This window comes from Rattus rattus, chromosome 2, assembly GCF_011064425.1.
Source record: "Rattus rattus isolate New Zealand chromosome 2, Rrattus_CSIRO_v1, whole genome shotgun sequence".
Lineage (NCBI taxonomy): Eukaryota > Metazoa > Chordata > Mammalia > Rodentia > Muridae > Rattus > Rattus rattus.
The window spans coordinates 209,232,018-209,252,995 of NC_046155.1; the positions used below are offsets into that span (position 1 = coordinate 209,232,018).

Below are 20,978 nucleotides of genomic sequence, written 5' to 3' on the forward strand. Positions count from 1 at the left end.
CTTGTGCGAACACTGGTGGGCACCATGCCGCAGCAGTGTGGTGGCAGCGTTCTGTTGCCACAGCAGAATGACTGAGATGGGGAAACTCAGGAAGAAAAGGAGATTTTGGATGAAGGTTATGGGGGTCTGGATGTCTGAGGCCTGGCAATGTGTTGGCATGGATATGCTCTGGGGTGCATGCTTGCCATCGATATGCTCTGGGGAGGTGCTCACGGGGCTTCAATTAGTGCAAGTGAGAAAGGAGGGGGACAAGGATCCATGACCTCAAGAGCTCAGTGGGAAGACTCATGCGGTGGCAATCTTTCATCCAGACACCCCATCTAGTGGGAGAAATTTGAACTTGAAGAGTGACTTTCAATAGTAACATGACCTTATTCAGGAGAGCTGGGTGTGGAAGAGAATGGGCGTGTCCTGTGGAGACCTTTTGCCAGCTTTCCCTTACCCCACTGTGTGGGTAACAATGGATTCCCACCTCCTCAGGCTCCTGGGTTCTCTCTACCTCCTATTCTCCTCATGTCTCCCTCGACCTTCAGCCTCATTCTCTGTATTTCCTGTCCTTTACAGTCCCAAAGGCTTCAGGTGTGAGTCTGTAGAAACCTCGGCCTGTATAGAGGGTTTCCTTGAGACGAGACGGAGGTCATTCGCTGTGGTCAAGAATACTGGAGAAAGAAAGCGCTGTCCTCAATTTAACAAAAGGAAGAGGACTGTAATGACCTGCTCACCATTCTCCTTAGGCGTCCTTTGGGGAATTCAAATGATCTCATAATTTGAAAGACTCAAGTTCCTAGAAAAGGACCTGATGTCAAGGGACATGTTAAAGGTGTGAGGTGACTCTACAAGGCGAGGCCCATCACCGCCGATCTGACACGGGGAGCAACATGCATCACAGTCATTTAAATGGGCCTCATGGCATGATTTTGAAAAGTCAATTTTTTAAAAAAAATCCTTAGATTACAATCTGAAAAACTTCAGATTTCATATCCCCCCAGCCATAGAATTTTGATTTTTCACTCCAGGCTTATGACGATGATTTGGTTATAAATTGTGGTCAGGCTTTATTAATGCCTTATTACAGCAGCCTGGGCTCACTGGTGCATTATTTATAAAGTATACCCAGCATGAAACAGGAAATCGAAATAAATATGAGCTATAAATTTGGGTATGTGAGTTTGTTTTAATATTCCACAAATCTTTCCTCATCCCAGCAGCCACGCATCCTGCGTGGGAGACAACTCTTTTATGAATTACAGAAACAGTCCCTGAATGTTTGTTTCAAGAAAGACGTGTTAGACACTTACAGTTATAAAGGAACTAAGACACTTTATGGTAAATTATTGCTAAAAAATGACTACTTTTTATATGTACTTAGAAAGTAAAAGCAAGTGACAGCCTAGATTAACCCAAAGTGCAAATTTACAAAGAGGCCTTTGGGGCTGGCAAGATGGCTCAGTAGTTAAGGGTACCTCTTGCTCTTTCATAGGACCTGGGTCCCAGCATCTATATAAGGACTCATATCACATCTCTAATTTCAGATTTGGGATCTGACACATTTTTCTGGAGCTCATGGTCACTCGTACACATGCGCACATGCACATACAAATACACACACACTAATAAAAAATGAAAAGACGCACTTGAATGCAGTCCATCATGCATTGTCTAGAAGATGAGGCTATAACTGTTACTATATAGCGTGTTGCTAGGACACAAGAACCCGCCCACTATGTCATGTCATGCTGGGAGGCACGGTGAGCCATTTCTGTGGGTGTGACTGTGATGTGAAAAGGATCCAAAGCTAACCACATATTTTCATACAGCAGTGGAATTCAGGCCAACTTGCTCTCACCAAACTCTCTTTAGAGCAAATCCTATTGACAGCGTCAGAGTCAGTGATGAGTTAAGCATGTGTGTTTCCACCAGAGCACATCCTTCGGTTGTATCAGCCCAGGGCACAGAACTCTCACAGCTGTGATGCGGTTCTAAGAAATTCACTACAGCAGGGAGTGGCAAGAGAGAAAGGCAGTGAAGGTGTGAGCCTTCCTGTGGGTGAATGGTGTTATCCCCAAATGTGTGAGAGTAGGCTCTTTGGTCTTGAGATAAGAAATTCAAAGTCCCTGTGAAGAGTATAAAGGTGACTTCCAATGAGCTCTGCCGGGTTGTGAGCACACATTCTAGGACAGGAAGCTGCCACAGTGGGGAGACCATCGGAGGAGCTGACTGGGAAAACAAAGCAGCTTAAAGCAGACCTTGAGCTTGTAACTGGTTAAATCCTGAACACTTTGGAATAAGCTCTTGACTCCTTACCTTGCCGTACTTCTGTGCGTAAGAGCCCGTGAGGAGAGAGTGGAAGACGATGATGGTTTCATCCAAGTCCCAGACAAACACACGCTGAAGAGAAATGGCCAGGGTCAAAGTGGGTTAAGAACACAGATCTTTACAGTTAGAAGATGTTCCCTTTCTTGTTGGACGTGGTCTTGACTAGTTTATAAAAAACAAACAAACAAAAAAACCTACCCTTCCATGGTTTGTTCCTTTTTTAACCTTATTTTTATTTTTGTAGTTTTTCTTTCTTATATTCTTCTCTCATACATTTCATCCTAACCAATTTCCCCTCCTAGTCCCTCCCTCCACCTCCACTTTTTCCTCAGATCTACTTCTCCTCTAACAAGCAGGCCTCCTAGGGATATCTACCAAATATGGCATAATGAGTTACAATAAGAGTAGGCATAAACCCTATATCAAGGATAATGTGGCCCAGTAGGAGGAAAAGGATCCCAAGGGCAGGCAAAAGAGTCCCGCAAAAATATCAAGCCACACAACCATACTGTATCTGCAGAAGACCTAGCTCAGACCCATTCAAGGCACATGTTTGTCTCTTCGGTCTCTCTGAGCCCCATATAAACCAAGCCTAGTTGAGTCTGTGGGCCATGTTCCTAGTTTGCCAACTCTGACTCTCATAAAACCTGGGGACATGGGTGATAAAAATGATCAGAAGCTTAGTAGTCAGGTGTCCAGACCTGTAATGAATATACCCAACGTTTGATTAATATGAAAAAGATACATTCTGACTTTATGAAAGAAAGAAGTCTAACCTTCATACATATTTATACTTCTAGATCTCATGGGGTTCACTGTGTTTTGGAATTTATTTGGAATTTGCACCGAACCTTTTCAAAATGGATTTAAGGCAGTCTCTGGTAGCTCCTGAACAAGAACTATAAGATGTCACACGGCTTGGTGAATGTATTATTTGGCCTGCATAGACTTAAGATTTCACATTACAAATTTAGGAGATTGGACCCAAACAACAGGGCTTTGACACTGGGAGAGAATCTGGAGTTTAGATCACACTGGATGACACTCCACTCTGGAATTGGCCACTGCCTCTGTCCAGCTCCCTGTCAACTGGGCTTCCTAGCACTGCCAGGTTACCACAAGGCTTCAGAACACATTCATCTCTTTGATATATTCAATATATATATATATATATATATATATATATATATATATATATATATATATTAGGAAAAGGCACAATGTGTGCTACTTGATTTATATTACATCTGGAAATTAATTCTTTTCTTCAAAATTTGAACTTTGTGATTATGTATGAACATATTATGGTCAATGATAAGATTTTTGTAATAGAAGCTCAACCTGCTTAATGTAGTTACATTTCAAAGAGCTCACGAATGAAAAAATACTTTAAAAGTCCACAGACACGACAGTTTTAACACATATACTCATTGACAAGATTTTACTACTTTCCTTTAGACACCGATTTATCTTTCTAAAATATTTTTCTAAGGATATTTTAGCACGAGTGATGGTTTTATTTTTAGTTGAATAAAAATGAAATTATCATAGTCTTTAATTTTCAAAGTATTGTTACCTTTGACTATATTGTTTTAAATTCTGCTAGATCTAAGATAGACAGATAGACAGATTGATAGACAGACAGACAGACAGACAGATGATAGATAGATAGATAGATAGATAGATAGATAGATAGATAGATAGATAGATAGAAAGTTTGAAACTTACTGTGTATATAAAGTATGGCTATTGCCACTCAGTAAAATCAAGTATCTTACGTTCTACAGCAGTAAGCAGGCAGGCATACCTCCAGGTCACTGTCCGGAGGTGGGGAGGGATTATTTTTCCGGCCTCTTCCTCGAGACTTTGACCCAGAACTTCTACATGTTCTGTCATCAAGATCTTTGATTGGTGTGGATGGGCTCTGCACTGTATCAAACTCTCCTATAAACAGCATGGTGTGTCAAGAAGAGCAGTTTAGCTTTAGAACAACTATAAGTCATAATTAGTTAATAAATTCCTATACATTAATGACCTCTTTGTGGCAAAAATTATAGTTCAAATATGTAAAGTTGAAATTTAGTAAAAAAATGCATAGGTCATATGAATTCCTCATAGAACCCTGAATGCCTTTTATATGCCAAATACCTTCAGCGTCCCGTCTATATTTTCACCCCCCATTTTTAATCTGTGTTTAGGTCTAGCCTCACCTCCATTTGGGCCACATTCCACAGAACACAGAACATGGTGTCTTCCAGATCAGTCCCGCACCCCACCTGCAAACTCGACAGCCCCCTTATTGAATACACCTCACCGCTTCCTTCCTAACGACACTCCTTAAGACCATATGCACACTCCTGCTACTCAGTGAAAGCAAATGAAAGCCATGAGCTTAGGTAGTTTTAAATTTTCCATCATTTACCTTAGAAGGTAGAAAGAGACATGTAAAATTATCCCCCACATGCTGGCTTCACACACACAAAATATCATTGTACCATATAATCAATATGAACAGCAAGAAAAAGTTTACCTTTGTTATTTTTATAACACACTTTTGAAATCTTGTGCATGTTATATATAGTTATTTGAATGTGTGGTATTTATGTTTTAAGTACATGGTAGGTGGGCAATAGTTACACTACTGTATGGTACAAATTTTTCGACTCCTTGATATCCACCTTACCAAAATCTAATTTTAGCCCACTAAAACTTGAATGCAATACTTTACTGAGAGTCCTGAATAATCATCAGATTGATAAATTTAGTAGACAGGCTGAGCTTTCTTCTATTCTTCCAGATAGGTGTGTCTTTGACCCTGTTAAACACACCCTATCAGAACTATTATTTGGCAACTGATATCTGCGGGGTGTTAGGTCCAGTCTTGCTCTCCAGTGTCTTTCTATGTAACAGTCACAGACTCTTGTCCTGCCATGCTCTGGATAGCTACCAGGGAGTTCTGGTCTTCTTACTCTGGTGTAAGCATCTCATATGCTAATGTCTCTGTACACGAGGACCCAGAACTGGCTCCCTCCATCTAGCCATTATCTGGTGTTTTGGACACTTATCTAACTGGCTCCTGTATGTCCTACAGGTCCCTGAAATCCAGACTCGTACAAAGTTAGTGACCATGGAGCTTAACAGGCATAAAGTACCAGCCAGCACCACATTTATGCTAAGGTGAATAGATACCACTGAAGTCACAGTCTAACAAGTCAGCTCGACTTGTAATCGTACTTCGAGGATCTTACTTAGTTTTCCTGGACCTTGGTTTTAGTGTATATTAAATTCTGGATGAGAATCCTTTGAAAATTTTTGAGGATGAATTGGACTTATATTTTGAAACCATATGCATAGAATGAAAATCTCTAGGCAAGTCAGGTATTGAGCTACATTAGATTTAAATAATGTGTCTATAAATAAAAATATGATGATCCTCATTTATCATTAAAATATAATACCATACAGTATAATATGACACAGTACAAAAATTCACAGAACAAATGGCACATTAAACATGGCTTTTCTGAGAAACAGTAATTGTTATAGAGTTAAGATCTTACCGTATCTTTGGATAACAGCGTTTTGTTTGGTAAGTATCATATGGTATAGGATCAAAAATATGCCTTAGATATCTCTCCCATGATTGGGGGGAGGAAAGAGAAGGAGATAGAGGGACTATGAAAAGAGTCATTCAAGGGGTCATATGGAAACTTAATATAGTAGAATCTTCCATATATATGAAGATGATTTAAATAAAGTTTCCAAATAATAAGGTAGACAGAGCCTCAACTGGACATTTCCCATCACCAAATGAAGCTTCCAGTGCCAGGAATGGGGTGCATCTAATATAATTGTTAGCCAAAGGGGCCCCGTGAAAAGCCCCAACAAACCAGACTATTGCCAAAGCTACTGGTTGCGTTCCACTGGTAAGATAAAGCACTATTGCTGAAGAAAACATTTACACAACTCACTGATGATGGAGAAGCTGAGCTGGTACCTACCTACATGGAACCTTCACCCTTACTAACATTCATTATACTGGAAGGTACTCAGCATGCTACCAAAGGAGAAAGCTAAACGCCAACCCAGATACAAACCCTCGGATCTACAACGGTGTCCTGCCTGCAAGGGGTGCTAGGGCAGTGGTGGCACTAAGCTTGTGGGAGTGGCCAAGGATTTAAGGCCCACTCCATGGGATGGAGCCCATCCTTGACACTGCTCCTATGGTGAAGAACCTGAGGCCAGATAGTCAAGGGACCAAGGGGCACAGCACATACCACTGTCCTACTGAAGGAACCTAGCACAAAGTGACTGCCAGTGACATTCTGCTATACCCATAGGTCAATGTTTTCCTCAGTTATCGTCAAAGAAGCTTCCTACTGCAGTTGATGGGAACAGAGACCCGCGGAGGGACACTGCACAGAGAGTGAGAGACCTTGGAACACTCAGCCCAAACAGGGTATATTTATCAAATGCTTCACCTTAGGGCTCAGGGAACCTTGTGGAAGAGCAAAGATGGAGGCCAAGAAAACATGGCCTTCTAGACACAGCAGGACTAACTCGTGACCTGATAGAGACTCTGGCAGCATGCACAGGTCTGGGCCTGATGGAGTTCCGGGGCTGAGAGGGGCAATACACACGGGTCCTAATTTCTAAAACGGAAGTTATCTTCAACTGAAAACCACTCACAAACGAAGTTAGTTTCATGGAGTCTCATTGGGTATACCAACAACAGTGAAGAGCGGGCCCCATCCTCGGCAGTAGACGGCCAACATAAAAGCAACTCAAGGGTACTTTCGGACCTTGGTTTTGTCTCCTAATGGTTTGCATGAGCATTTCTTTCCTTCTCTTACCCTATAGCTCTTTTGCTTCTATGTTATGGTTTTGTGTTTTTAGGTGATTTCTGTGCATGCCAACGTTTTTCTTATGCTTTGGAAAAAAGTTTGTTTTTTTTTTCATTGTTTGTTTCTTAGTATTTTATTGTTTTTCTAATGAGAGAGAGCAAGAAAGGATGTAGATTTGGGTAAGCGAGGAGATAGGAAAGACCTGGGAGGAGTTGGAGGAGGGGAAGCTGTAATCAGGATATATTTTATGAAAAAAAATCTTTCAATAAAAAAGTAAAGATATAAAAATATATCTTAATATAAGTGTTGTTTGCTCTTAAAATATTGCCAGCACAGCTCACTGTTTTCCCTACCACTGTCATCACTGACCGGATGGACAGCACAATAAAATGTTTTATATTTTATACAAGTTTGAACATTGGCTTATCTTGCAGCATCTTATGTCCAGCTTATTTGGATAGGCTTTCGAGATTTGAATGCCTAGCAACTTCTAAGTAACACTACACACACCCTTTTCTGTTTTCCACTGTTATACTGGAACACAAATTCCCTTAGTTTATTAAGTCACGCTAATCTGCTAATCTAATACCTTCCTTTAAATAACATGATTCGAATTAATCTGTACTTTAAAATTTGATTTTTATTTATGCGTATGTGTATATGTGTGTAGGAAGGTAGGCGTATACACATGTAAACCATGTGTGTCTGTGAATGCCAGGTGATGACACTGGGTTCCCTGGCCTGAAGTTATAGCTGTCTGTGAGCTATCAGACATGGATGCTGGGAACCAAACTCAGGTCCTACGCAAGAGCAGGAAGTGTTCTTAACCACGGAGACATCGTCCCAGCCCCAAACTATTACTTTAAAAGTAATAATGAAACCCTTTTGGGGTGGCATTTATACAATCTTTCTCTTTTTGCATGTGAGCACACAGTTGTTGTTTTGTTTCTTATTTATTTATTTTTTCTTGAGATTAGCTTTCACGCTAGCTTAAAACTCCCTGCATAGCCAAGGATGACACTGAATTCTCAATTCTTAAGTGTGGGAGTAACAGGTGGATGTGTTATCCTTGCCTTTATGTGTTTTGCAGATCAATTTTAAGGTGATACTGTCTCTCTCTCTCTCTCTCTCTCTCTCTCTCACACACACACACACACACACACACACACACACACACACACACACACAGCCTTTTTACCTTTGGTAGCAGCAAGAATGGAAAGAAAGAAAATTGCAAACTTCCCATCACTGTATTAAGTTACAGGTAGATGGCTAGTTGCAGCCTATGTCAGCACTAAGGAATCTAGCAGGAACAAGTCAGCCATTTAAACCCGAGATTCAGTAACTATCACAGTGTTGAAGGGAAAAAATGGGGCCACAGGAAGTGTGTGGGTTTCTAAACGCTGCAGAAACTGTTCTCATTGGTTCTTTGACAGTCAGTTAAGGATCTGAAAGATATTCAGAGAATAAAAAAATGCACAAAAGTGTTCTCATGAGAGTAAATCAGACATTTAGAGAAAAAGTGTGAAGGCTAGCCTTGTTTTTATTAGACTCTTAGTCTATAGAACATACTGCCCTTTCAAAAGAAGTATCAGACATCGTCTGCAGCTCATTACGCTGGGGAGAACTCCGGATGCTTGTTTCTTCTTTCCTTATTTTGTAGAACTCTGTCAAGTACACAAATCGCACTCTTCCTTTCTGCTGATTGTCATTTAAGTCAGTCACACAGTTAGGTGACATATATAAATTATAAGTGTAAATATTCTGTGTCGAGGGTTTGCCAGTGAGGTCTCTCCCTCTTGATAATCTATCTATACTCAGCACTGGTATTGCCAGGTCAGTGGAGGAATACTGTAATTTTTTCCAGACACAGATCTTCACAGTGGAATTATTGATCAACTGTGCCTCCAGCATCAACATTCAATTGGTCCTTACTAGTCCTTGGTACTGCTAATCTTTATTTCAACCTTTGTGGGTACATGGTAATAAGTTATTATTTTAAATATATTTTTTGAGAAGTAAATAGGAACATGTTTTCATCTCTTTAAAATTTGTCATGTTCTTACTGTTTCTAGATGCTTATTATGAATATTATGTGCATATGTGAGAGTGAGAGTGGAAATGAGAGACAGAGAGAGAGGCAGAGAATCAAAGCCAATTTCCAGCTAACACGGAACTCTGTTCTTATTATCTTATAACTATGGAGAAACTGGCAACACAACATAGTTAATTAGGCAACAATGACCAGCTGATGTGTGATGATGTTGATGCGATTCCAGAATGTCTGCTTTAACCACTAGGCTAATAGTTCCTCCTCCAAACAGCAATAGTTTCTCCTGGTCAAAGAGACCTCCAATAACTCACCAGAATGAGAGGATATGTTGGGAAGCCAGGCACGTGACATAACTTAAACATATATGGAACCCGAACCACCCAGAAGAAAGAAAACGAAATAACCTGACTGAAAACAAAAGCAATGGCCAGGGTAGATGATTCTCTGAAGAAGACAGAGATGGTCAATTAGTGTATGAGAAGGTCAGCGGTAGTTAGAGAAATGCAAGTTCAAACTATATACGGAAACTCACACTTGATAAGATGTCTGTGTCTAAGGAGAAAAGGGAACAGGTGTTGGACTTGATGTGGACAAAAGGACCTTGTGGTTGTGCATTAAGAGAATGGCATAAAAGCTTGAAACTTAAAATCAGGTTGCATGAATGACATAGTAGCTATTCTGCTAAGACACACCTGCCCTCGAGTTTATCAAAAACTAATTTTAAATACATTTTCTTAAAGTAGAATTACGTCACTTTCCTCTGTCCAGACCCCAACATCTTCTCCCACCCAAGCTCTCAAATTGATAGACTCTGCCTTGACTGTTATTGCTACAATATGTATGTGTGTACACATATGCATGTGAAAGGATATAAACACAACGTGTGCCTCCATTTCTACTGTTTGTATGTATGCAGTTTCAGGGCTGATCACTCTGTGGAATTAATGAAGCAGCTCATCTCAGGGAGAGGCTAATTCTCCCTCTCCAAGATATGGGGTCAACCCAAGTATCAAGACGTAAGATGCATGGATACAGAAAATCAATCTCTCTCTTACACACACACACACACACACACACACACACACACACACACACACACACACACACACAAATGGGATGACACCTCAAAAATGAGAGAAGTCCTTTCATTTTGTGACAGTAGGGGTGGTACTGAAAGTCACTATACTAAATGGTGTAAGTCATGAACAGAAAGAACAATATTGCGTGATCTTATTTATATATAAAGTATGAAATGCTTGATCCCATAGAAATAGCGTGTAGAATAGCACTTATCAGAGGGATTGGGATTGGGGATGGGGTGGTTAAAGGGAGATATCAGACAACGATCATCCTATCTGTAGATGTTCAAGACATTTACTGTACGGCACGGCATCTGCTAATTCCAATGTATTATGGTTTTGAAAATTGCCGAGCTAAGGTATTTTAAGTATCATCACCTCAGAAACAAAGCACACAAAGTATTTGCAAACATTAGTTTTCTGTGTGTAGTCAGTCATTCTGCTTCACTGTGTATGTAAATTTCTAAACAACATGCCATACAAGATAAATATGGTCATATTGTTAAAATTTCCAATTAAAAATCTTCCAATGGCGTCATAGAGACTTTAAGTGTTGTAGGTGAGAGAGAAGGCCTGGATGTGCATTGAAAGGACTTCGCAGGAGTGAGCGAGCTCTTCCTGTGGAGGGCATGGGCTGTGACGTGAACACCCACTCACCAGCAGACTGATCTCTGTCACTTTGGGCTGCCTCCTCTTTCCCACTGAAGGGTGAACAGGCAGGGCTGTGAGAGTAAGAGTCACTGAGCCCTCACTGATACTGGGTCAGAGCTGCTGAATGTGGTGTCTCTGTCAATTTCACTCAGATAACAAGGCACGTGTGGCCGATGAGGTAAAGAAATCTCGGTGGTCCTCTCCATGTACACTCTTGTGGGAAGGAGCTGCACTCTGAGTCCTGGTTTTCCAAAGGCCGTTAATTCCTTCCCAAGGATCTCCTTTCTGAGAAGAAGGGATTCCACCAGTTCTCTCATTCAACTTGAGCACTTGTGAAGTTCAGTTAGCGAATGCACTACTGTGTTTATCAGGGTCTAATAGTCAAGGATAACGTTACGTGTTACTGGCCATGCTTAATTTTTAAATGTTTAAACTATTCATAAGGATGAACTAAATATATCTTTCATCTCCATTGCTAACTTTTAGAGCGCAAGTCAAAACCATCATTTATCTTAGGTAAACTTCATATAAAGGCAGAAGAAGATCTTCACTAGGATAATGAACTAGAAATGTCTGCTTTTAATCAGTGTGGTCATGTGTCCTGAAGTCCACTGTCCAACTACCTAATAAGGTAAAATAAAGAACTGAATGCTATTTGCAATTTCTAAGTAATATCGGTCATTTCCAGCTGCCTTGGGCTGTTCTAGGTGATTGAATAATTATCCTTTAATCAGGACATAATGAAGAGCTGCCTTTGTAGGTTTGGGGTATTTAGGTCAACTTTATTTCATTAGGTTTATCTGTAAACCAAGGCAAGCGGCGGCCAATTACTGGACACAAAGGATAAGGTATGTTCTGTTTTAAACATGGACATCCACAGTGAACGTTCTATAAAAAATTGTGGGCCTAATTGTCAGGTCTTGTCTGTAAGCCCCGAAATGCACCATGGGTTAATGGAAAATTCTTTACCTGCCCTTGAACTAAATCCGTCAGATTTCACCATTAATAAAGCACACGCCTGTAGTTATGAATGTGTTTGCTTTCTGGATGCATGCCAGAATCTGAAACAGCTAAAATAAAATTGTAGACTACTCTGAGAGAAGATCTAAGGTCATAGAACTCATTAGTATTTACAAAATAGCATCGATTCTGGGTCTGGAGAAATGGCTCGGAAGTTAGGAGCATTGGTTGCTCTTCCAGAGGATCCGAGTTCAATTCCTAGCACTCACAAGGCTGCTCAAGCAATTTACAGCTTCAGTTCCAGGGGACCCAGCGCCCTCTTCTGGCCCCTGCAGGTACTGCATGCATATGGTACAAAGATAACTGCTTACAAGATAACCACACATATTAATAAGTGAGTCTTATGTTTTCATTGATTTTTCAGAATCCTTTATACATACTAGATTAGAAGTCCTGTATCGGACATGCATTCTACAAAAACTTTGTCTGCAACGGTAGCTTTACTTTTGGTGCTTGGTGTCTTTCAAAGGAAAACTAATAATTTTGTTAAGCCCACTTTACTGTTCCATTGCTTTTAAGCATTATTTATAAACTTCCTAATTTCGTAATTTTATAACATTTTTAAAGTTTAGTTATAATTCTAAGAATTGCCTATAATACCCAAGAAAACGTTTTCTTTCACAGGATTACAAAGACTTCCTACATATTTTTCTTCTGGGAGATTCTTTAACACAAAAGATGATGATGATTTACTTTAATTTTTGTATAAAAATATGAATTGTGCCTTTTCATCCGTATTTAGATCTCCAGTGCTTCAATTGCCTGACTGCGACAGTCATTTCTCAGGCATGTCTGTGTCTGTGACCGACTTCTCTACTGCTCTGTGCATGTGTGAGTGCACTGGACATCACTGGAGGGCTGACTATTGTCCGTAACACGTCCTACAATCAGGCAATCCCATTCTTCAAACTCTGCCCTTACTTTCCAAAAATATATCGTGCTTTTTGAATTCCTTTACTTTCTATTAGAATTTTAGAACTAGTTATCTTTCTAATTCCTTTAGGATATTTGATTGGAATGTTGAAGGGAAGATACCAAATGCTGGTTAAACTGGCTTTTGAGCTTCTGAGTCTGGGTAGCAAACGCGATTCTAACAGGAGGACAGCAGGCTTCTGATAATGAAATAAAACACAAAACAAGCAAATAAACAAAGAACCCCAAAGCAACAAGGACAAACCAACTCCACAACGAATTTTAAATATGCGCAGAGCAGACGAAGATATTAAACTTCCTACCACTGGTCCTGCAAATCCTAGGAATGCAGCATTGTTGGCTGGCTAGAGCTCCTGATGACTGAAAAGGTAAAGGGGTTACACAGTCCCTACTGCAAAAAGGAAACACCCCCAGTTGGGCTCCAAAGAGATGATATCACAGCCTCTCTTTGTTGTCAAGTTTTACATAGGATAAAGAATGAATCTGGTCAGAGATGCATTCACCCATGTTGATATTCTCATACATGTAGTCATTCTGAGGGTAAAAATCTCCTGTCCTTCTCACAACTAACATGGGAGTCTCTGGAATGCCCCAGAACCGTGTCTTATGCAACGAGCTAAAACTCATTAGTCATAAGCATGATTGTCTAGTGGTTTCTAGGCACGTCTCAGATGTGGCCATCTTCTTTTGTTAGATCGCACAGGATGTTTAGCTGTACCTGGTTGGCTAGTCAGTCCTTGGAGAGATTCCTGCAGCTGGTAAGTCGAGGTTGATGACGATGTGCCATCGGCTGTGTTGTTTGATGTCATGTATGCCCCATAGGTTGATGCTGAGTAATACTGAGCATACTGGTTTTGGCCAAAGGCTGTGTACGATGGGTAATCCTGAAATAAACAAATGATGTATATGGGTACAGGAGAACACTTTGCATCTAGTACAGTCTAAGAGAGCAAGCTAACACTATCACCATGGCAACCAAATGATCAATTTCATTTGCTCTCCAGGCCATGGCTTGGAGTTGACAATGAGAAAGAGGGGAGCTCATCTATTGGGCACCTCACACACACGGCAGTGATTAATTTCTCTTAAGTTTGCAAAACAGGTCTAATGTAAGAACGTGAATCTGGCTGAGGGCTTTTACGCCATGTGCACTGAAAGGCGAGAGGAGTTGCAGTCAGTTCATTCTGTTCCAGTTCATGCTTACACAGTGCCTAGCATGTAGTACCGGCAAGGAGGATCTGCGTGCCCTTGGCTTCTACACCGACTTCAAGGTGTATTTTCTTTTCTAATTTTTTTCCTCTTCTGGGCCTTGCCTTTTCTTTCTGTCTTTCTGGCAGTTGTTTTAAAACAAATAAACAGGTTTTTCAAGCCACCACAAGCTATCTGCTACCTGTGGCTCAGCTTAAAATTCTTCAGTCAGGTTTTTACATTTAGCTTTTCTCCTTTGTGGCGTATAAAATGAAAGCATTGAACCAACTCCCTTGACCTGTTTTCTATTAAAAAAAAATCTTCAAGTGATAAAAATGAGCCTCCAATAGCCCTTTACATATTAAGATGATGAGTAAAGACTTGTGATAAATGGAGTTTAATATATCTAGTGTGGCTTAGCCAAAAATATTATCAGTGATGACAAGTCCTTGGTCAAGAGGAAGATCTCCTGTTGTGATCAGTTCTGAGGAACAAAGATCCATATTTGATGTCGTTTCCAAAAAAGAAAATTCCCTGTATAAGTAAATGCATGTATTACCAGGAAGCATTAAGTAATGTGTCAGGAAACTAAAATTCTATTCGCCTGTTTATCTCAGGATCTGATGATGTTCCACATCCCATTCTGTGAACTAAATAGAAAACTTCAATGTTCAAACAGTGTTTTTAGCAACACTTCTTTCTCAGAGAGAAACAGTAATGACAAACAAGTCTGGCTTTGGGCCACGGCATTGTTCTAAGGCCTTACATGGCCTGTCTTACAGACAAGACAAGGCCTCTCAGAACCTTGTCTATTGGTATCATTATCATTTTATATTGAAACTATGAAGCCACAGAAGTTTAAGAGATTTTCATTCCAGTCACACAGCTCGTGAGTTTCTAGACTGGAATTGTAACCTGAGGAGTCAGATCTAGCTCCTGTGTGCTGTAGCTCTGCCATTCTGCCTGGCCTTACCAGCAAAGGATGGTACACACCAGGAAACTCTGCCAGCCACCTCTGGATAAAGTGATGCATCGCTAAGGTTCCCCCCTTTTTTATTTCTACTCTTACCATCTTCATTCAAGCATTCTTCATTTCCTGTTGAAGCTGCTGTGTTGTTTTCTAATTTGTCTTATATTATTTCTACTTCAGAGCGATTGCCTCAAAGCAGAGATTATTCCAAAGCATTGATCCCTTTCCAGTGTCTGAGACTACAGTCAGAATTCTTACTGAAGGCTACAAGGCTACAAGGTGACCAGGCCTAGTCTACTTCTTCCATGAGGAAGCTTACAGAACCTATGTGACTGGACCTAGTCTACCTTTTCTCTGTGGTGTCTCTTCCCAGTCCCCTCATGGATGACTTGGACTCCATACTTCCTTCAGTTCAACATTGACTCTTGCTGCCTTTTCTCCCTGTAACTTTTTGTCCTTGTTCCTGACTTCATTCTGATAAATCCTGACTTGAACATGGCTCTAATAGGAAAGCCTTGCACAACACAACAGTAGATTTCCACGAACATTTTAGCAGGGCCATTTGTCCCCATGCTACTCTGCTCTTTACTTTCTCTATAGACTGAAAGTCCCATGAGGCAGAAGTGAAGCCTATCCAGCCACACCACTATCCTCAGGTCCCAAGTATACAGAGTTTCCTGTGTTTATCACATTCTCAGCTTGTTTTAAATAATAAATTGGTACTCAAACCTCAATCCCAAATACAGTTATCATCTCTATAGATCCATTGTGAATTCTCAAGAATTTGATCCATTCATGATGGAAAGTTAATAAAGTTTTCCTGTTCTTTATATACTGTTATTGTATCTTCCCAGGGATAGTAGAGTTTTATTTATGCTGCCTTCTGTCAAGAGTATTTCTTAGTGATGATAGCCATCTGGTCTACCTTCTGTCTGTGTTGTATCTTGTCTATTTCTTCAGGAAGACCATACATTTTGAAAGAACAGTAAACAAAGACTTGACTAATTTTGAACTTCAAATGACTAGTCGAAAATATTATTTATATCAAGTTCTCAATAAATGACTGCTGTGTTAATACAAACAATTAAGCTAGTCAAAATCATTAATTTTCTTTTGGTTCGTTTTGGAGAAACTACAGTGTTATAAGACACTTTTAAATTGATGCTAAATTGTATACTTTATATCTTTCAAATATTTTAAATAATACCATTTTAATAAAATTTTGTATGGCCCTTTGTTATGTTACTAAAACTACAAGAAGGCAATAATAGAATTCTTTTATTAAATCTAAAGAGAAAGCATTCATGAAATAACTTACTTTTAAAATGTATAAAAACACAGTAATTGTATCAAAGTAAAAGCATATTGTCTGTCTAGGAATCAGTTTCCCCCCAGTCTCTGCCATTCTGGACGTGGTTGAGAATCAGGAAACAAGAACAAATTCTGAAGTGTCAACATAATCATGACCCATCTGTGTTCTAGGATGCTCATGGAGGAACATTTACTCTTATCTCACATGCAATTCTATCATCCTAGATTTTAAAGTTCATGAAAACATTTATAAAACATGATGAGGAGAAAAGTTAAGTGCTAGGAGCTCTGTGATCAGAGAAAAAAGTAGAGCTGTTGGGGAGATGGCAATCAAAGATTTATTAAAAGAAATATAGATCTAAATAACAAAAAATTAGAAACTAACAGTAGTTCTGCAGACTTTTATTTAGTTATGATGATGTTTTAGGATTGTCTTAGAGTATACATCACAATCTTATGATTTATGCTAGTTAATGTATTAAATAATGTTATATAAAATAAGCAATTTCTACCAAGGGAAATAAAACTACATATACTATAGCTTAAGACAAAAAGACATGCAATATATCCCATAATAACATGTTAGATGATTGAAATGACTATAGTTCAGGGGTTTAATGGGCAAACTCTAACAGTCAACAGAATAACAAATACCTAATAATTCTGAATAGGTAATTTTTTTACCCTGCTGAGTTGTTATTTTAGTTTTAAATAAAGAACCTCATTTCTAGATCATGTATGCTTTCAAGATAACTAAAAAGAACTATTTAAGTTAAAAATATACATATATGACATGCCTAAAGAATCAATAAAGTTCTATTTAAAAAGAAACCTTTCTCCATAGTCTTCTCCAGAGAAGAGTTTCCTAACTATGCATCCAATACCAAGAGATCAGCTGTGAAACAATCTATGTACCCAAAATTGAAGAAAAAGAGACAATGAGTTTGCAAGAGTGCAAGAGCTTCTGGGAGGGTCTAATGGTAAAAAAAATGGAGGGGAGAAAATGATGTAATCGTATTTTAATTAAAAAATAAGAGTAAATTTAAAAAATTTTGAATATGTGAAAAAGATCTTCCTAATCCCAAGAAGTCTATCAAGGAAGAGACAGAGTTTTTCAAACTCTGCATACATAAAGATAAGTAAGGGATTGCAGCAAATATAAATTATAAATAACTATAGGTTATAACTCGAAGAAGCCTGAAATCTTCAACAGAAATTTTAAAAGGCATAAAACTACTGTACCTGTTGTGAGCCGCTGAAATTTGTTGAATTAGAGACGGAATTATTTGCATAAATAGTGGACGATGGTGCAAAACTGGAGCCTAGGGGAAAGAGGAAACACAGTTCAACCGCTCTGTATTCACTCCGCTGCAGGAGGGACTGAAACCTGGTCACCTGTGGCTGTGCGATGGATGAGGGCACCATGCTAAGTGAAGTAAGCTAAGCACAGAAAGATACATAACACACGGAACTCTGTCATGGGAAGAACGCACGCGAGGGGATCTCAGCGAAGCTGAGGGGAGAAAGATGGGATGGCGTAGGCTGGGTGAAGAGGGTGCAGGGTAGAGATGCTGGTCACTGGCTGCCAAGCTACTCAACACATCAGTGCTGACGTTCTATTGCTCAATCACTGAGAACAGCATAGGTTGCAAGAAAGGTACAAGAATGGAGTTTGAAAGCGTTCACTGCAAATAAATTATGAAAGTTTGAGGACACACAAACACTTATCCTGACTTCTACATTATATACCATATTAAAATATATGTCAAACTAACACCCTCTACTCAGGAAATAGGTACTAAATTATATATATATATATATTATAAATTAATAAATAAAGTTCATATTTATTAAATTTTTGTGATATGATTAAAAATATTTCACTTTATAGAGTCAGCAAGAGAGCTATTACTTGAGTTTGTTTTGGTTACTGACATTTGAAATCTGAGAGGTCTGAAAAAAGATGCACTCGATTCTAATGCCCTCCTGAGAGCAGACAAGGGACCTGAAAGGCTGTCTCCCCATCCAGACTCTGAGTCATCTCACGACATTTGCTAAGAAGGATCCCCGGCTTCTGACTTTCATGCCTGCCTGGGGGTTCTCAGTTGCTTTGCTTGTTCTTAATTTCCTGCCCGAGCTTAACCTGAAATCTTTACATTTGGTATGAGTCATTTTTCTCCACCTGGATCCGGCTGTTGCCGTCTGCTTCTGCCTTGTTATCTGCCTTTTCCTCAGAAATCGTGTGAACCGTGGTGAGACTGAAAATTGTCTTTGTGACTCACCGTTACTAAGTCTGAAGTCACATTTTAAGAAACCATTTAACTATTTTTTCCAGGAGGTGTTTTATGGTTGACCACTTACCTGGCATTTGGTAAGAGTAAGGTGTCTGGCCCGGCTGTGGGGTAGAAAACCCAGGGCTGTAGCTGAGGCAGCCACTCTGTAACGGGGACTGAGTTTGGGGAAGCCCACTTTCCGTCTTGATGGCTGGCAACATCACACCAAGATCTGTTTAGAAAACACACAGGCAGACCGCGTCGTTAGTGAGACAACATCCCTCAGGGCCGGAACCTGTACTAGCGTGCAAAGCTTCCGGCCAACAGAAGATTCGGATGTGACCTACCGTAGGCGGGCAGGCTGTAGGGCTGCCCTGTCTGCGAGTAGGCTGTGTAGACCGCTGGCTGCTGCATCCCAGAGTACTGAGTCTGGCCTGCGTAGGCCGACATTGTTTGAGCTGCTGGTGTAGAAAGAATGTGTGGATAGGGCCTAAATATCAGAAAAATAGCATTACTGTGGCAACAAAGACTGCGTAGCAATTCAGACAGCTCAGATTCAGTGAAATCCTGTAACACCCAGGAAGTAATCCCACTCCTCATCCCCAACGGGTCAGAAATGAATAAAAGTTGAAAAAAACGAATATTTTTTTAAAGGAGCTCTAGGCTTTGAAGTCAGCCATGTTTATAATATGATATAATATAATATAATACAATGATGTATATAATATATGAACAGATAACATAAATACTTGAAGACTACCTCTCATCTTTAAGATAAGCAATTGGATTTAGACGGCATAGTTAGTTTACTCTAGGTCTGCATTTTTACATCTACATTTGCACTAGCGCTCTGTTTAGGACACACTTGGGGAAGAATGGTCCTAGTCAGCCAATGAATGTACTCACAGCACGTCCACACCCACCACAGGTGTCCCAGCGGTATATGTTAACCAAGAAAGCCTACTTAGCCACCATTCTAAGAATTCACCACTCTAAGTTGAAAATCTGAGAAAAGGGAGCTGTCTTCCTGGAAGGAACTGGAATGCAGTTCTCTTCATTGGGCCATTCTGAACATGTTCCCAACTGGAACCCAGTCCTTAGCCTGTGCTGAAGGCCTCCTGGGCGTGGAGGAACATAACTTATTACATTTAATGTGCATTCGTAGGAAAACTTGAATCTTGGCTTATCTCTAAACAAACAAATTCAGATTTAAACCCATTAATCCAATTTAGCTAAACTGGAAATCGGACTATGCATTGAGACAGATGACTAATGCTAGTTTTAAAAGCAATACAGCAAACTCTCAGAAGTGTGTTTATTGTAACTTGGAATCCTAGAAAATATTCTGGTAAGAGACTGGATTATACAATATTGGTTAAAGTATGATCTCTGTATATTGTCTTCTAATCACTGTTTCCAGATTTTTCCTTAAAATAGAGGATAAAATTATTTTAAAGTCCAGATTCAGTGCATATTGATTTAAATGCTTGAATACATTTTAAATTACATCTATTATTCTTGTAATTAGCATTACACATGGATTCTTACTTATTTTCAAGATAGCATACGAGAACCATCACATACTAAAGATTTAAAGCAAGTACCTTGTAAAGTAGAAAACCCCATACGTTTGAATTCTAAAGCAATATTCACAAATCCTTCATTGAAGAATTTTGAAGTTTTGTCTACATGCTTTATGTTTTCCTCAGAGCAGAAAAACACCAGGGATAATAGTAATTACCCAGGTAAATGAATACCTTTAATTCTTGTCAAATATACTCTTTCACATCTAATCCAATGTGTCACATCTAATCTAACGTGTCACATCTAATCACACGCATCTGTCCTTCTTTAATAGTTACATGCATACATGTTTCTGATTAAAAGTTATGAAATTAGCACATGTAATTTCAAAAGGCTCTCTCCAGCCACACTGGAGGCGCTGGGCACTTACTTGGAGGGGTACAGCTGTGGGGAGTACTGGTGTGCCGATCTGGGGCTGTAGCCACTGCTGGTTATTACTGTAAGACACAAACAACAGCGCGCAGAGCATCGCTCCGTGAACACATCTTCACTATAGAGTGCACAGCCTCCTTAGGCACGCTACAGATTAAACACAGTTCTTAAAGCTCCCGTCTCTCTCAAAGCCATTTCAGACAGAAGCAGTTGATTAGACACCATCAAACGTGTCAGGTTTTGACTCAAGAGTGGGAAGGGTCCGTTCTGCCCACAAACACTGCTCACCTCCTGTTTCCTCAGGCTCCTGCAATGCTCTTCGGCACTGATAGCTTTACTGGCAAATGGCTTTGGTTACAAAGTAAACGTTCATGGCACGAAGGT

General features: G+C 39.8%; 1 protein-coding gene across 7 annotated transcripts in view; it reads right to left on the reverse strand.

Moving 5' to 3' along the window:
* Positions 1-20,978, reverse strand: part of Eya4 (EYA transcriptional coactivator and phosphatase 4) — a 117,717-nt gene that overhangs the window by 35,554 nt on the left and 61,185 nt on the right. For all 7 annotated transcript variants that reach the window (XM_032894891.1, XM_032894890.1, XM_032894886.1 and 4 more), the window contains 7 exons: positions 20,593-20,659; positions 18,986-19,128; positions 18,727-18,870; positions 17,608-17,687; positions 13,615-13,780; positions 4,124-4,260; positions 2,305-2,388 (listed from right to left, as the gene is read on the reverse strand). In XM_032894891.1, the coding sequence (XP_032750782.1) occupies positions 2,305-2,388; positions 4,124-4,260; positions 13,615-13,780; positions 17,608-17,687; positions 18,727-18,870; positions 18,986-19,128; positions 20,593-20,659 (821 nt within the window). The remainder of the gene's footprint in view (positions 1-2,304; positions 2,389-4,123; positions 4,261-13,614; positions 13,781-17,607; positions 17,688-18,726; positions 18,871-18,985; positions 19,129-20,592; positions 20,660-20,978) is intronic.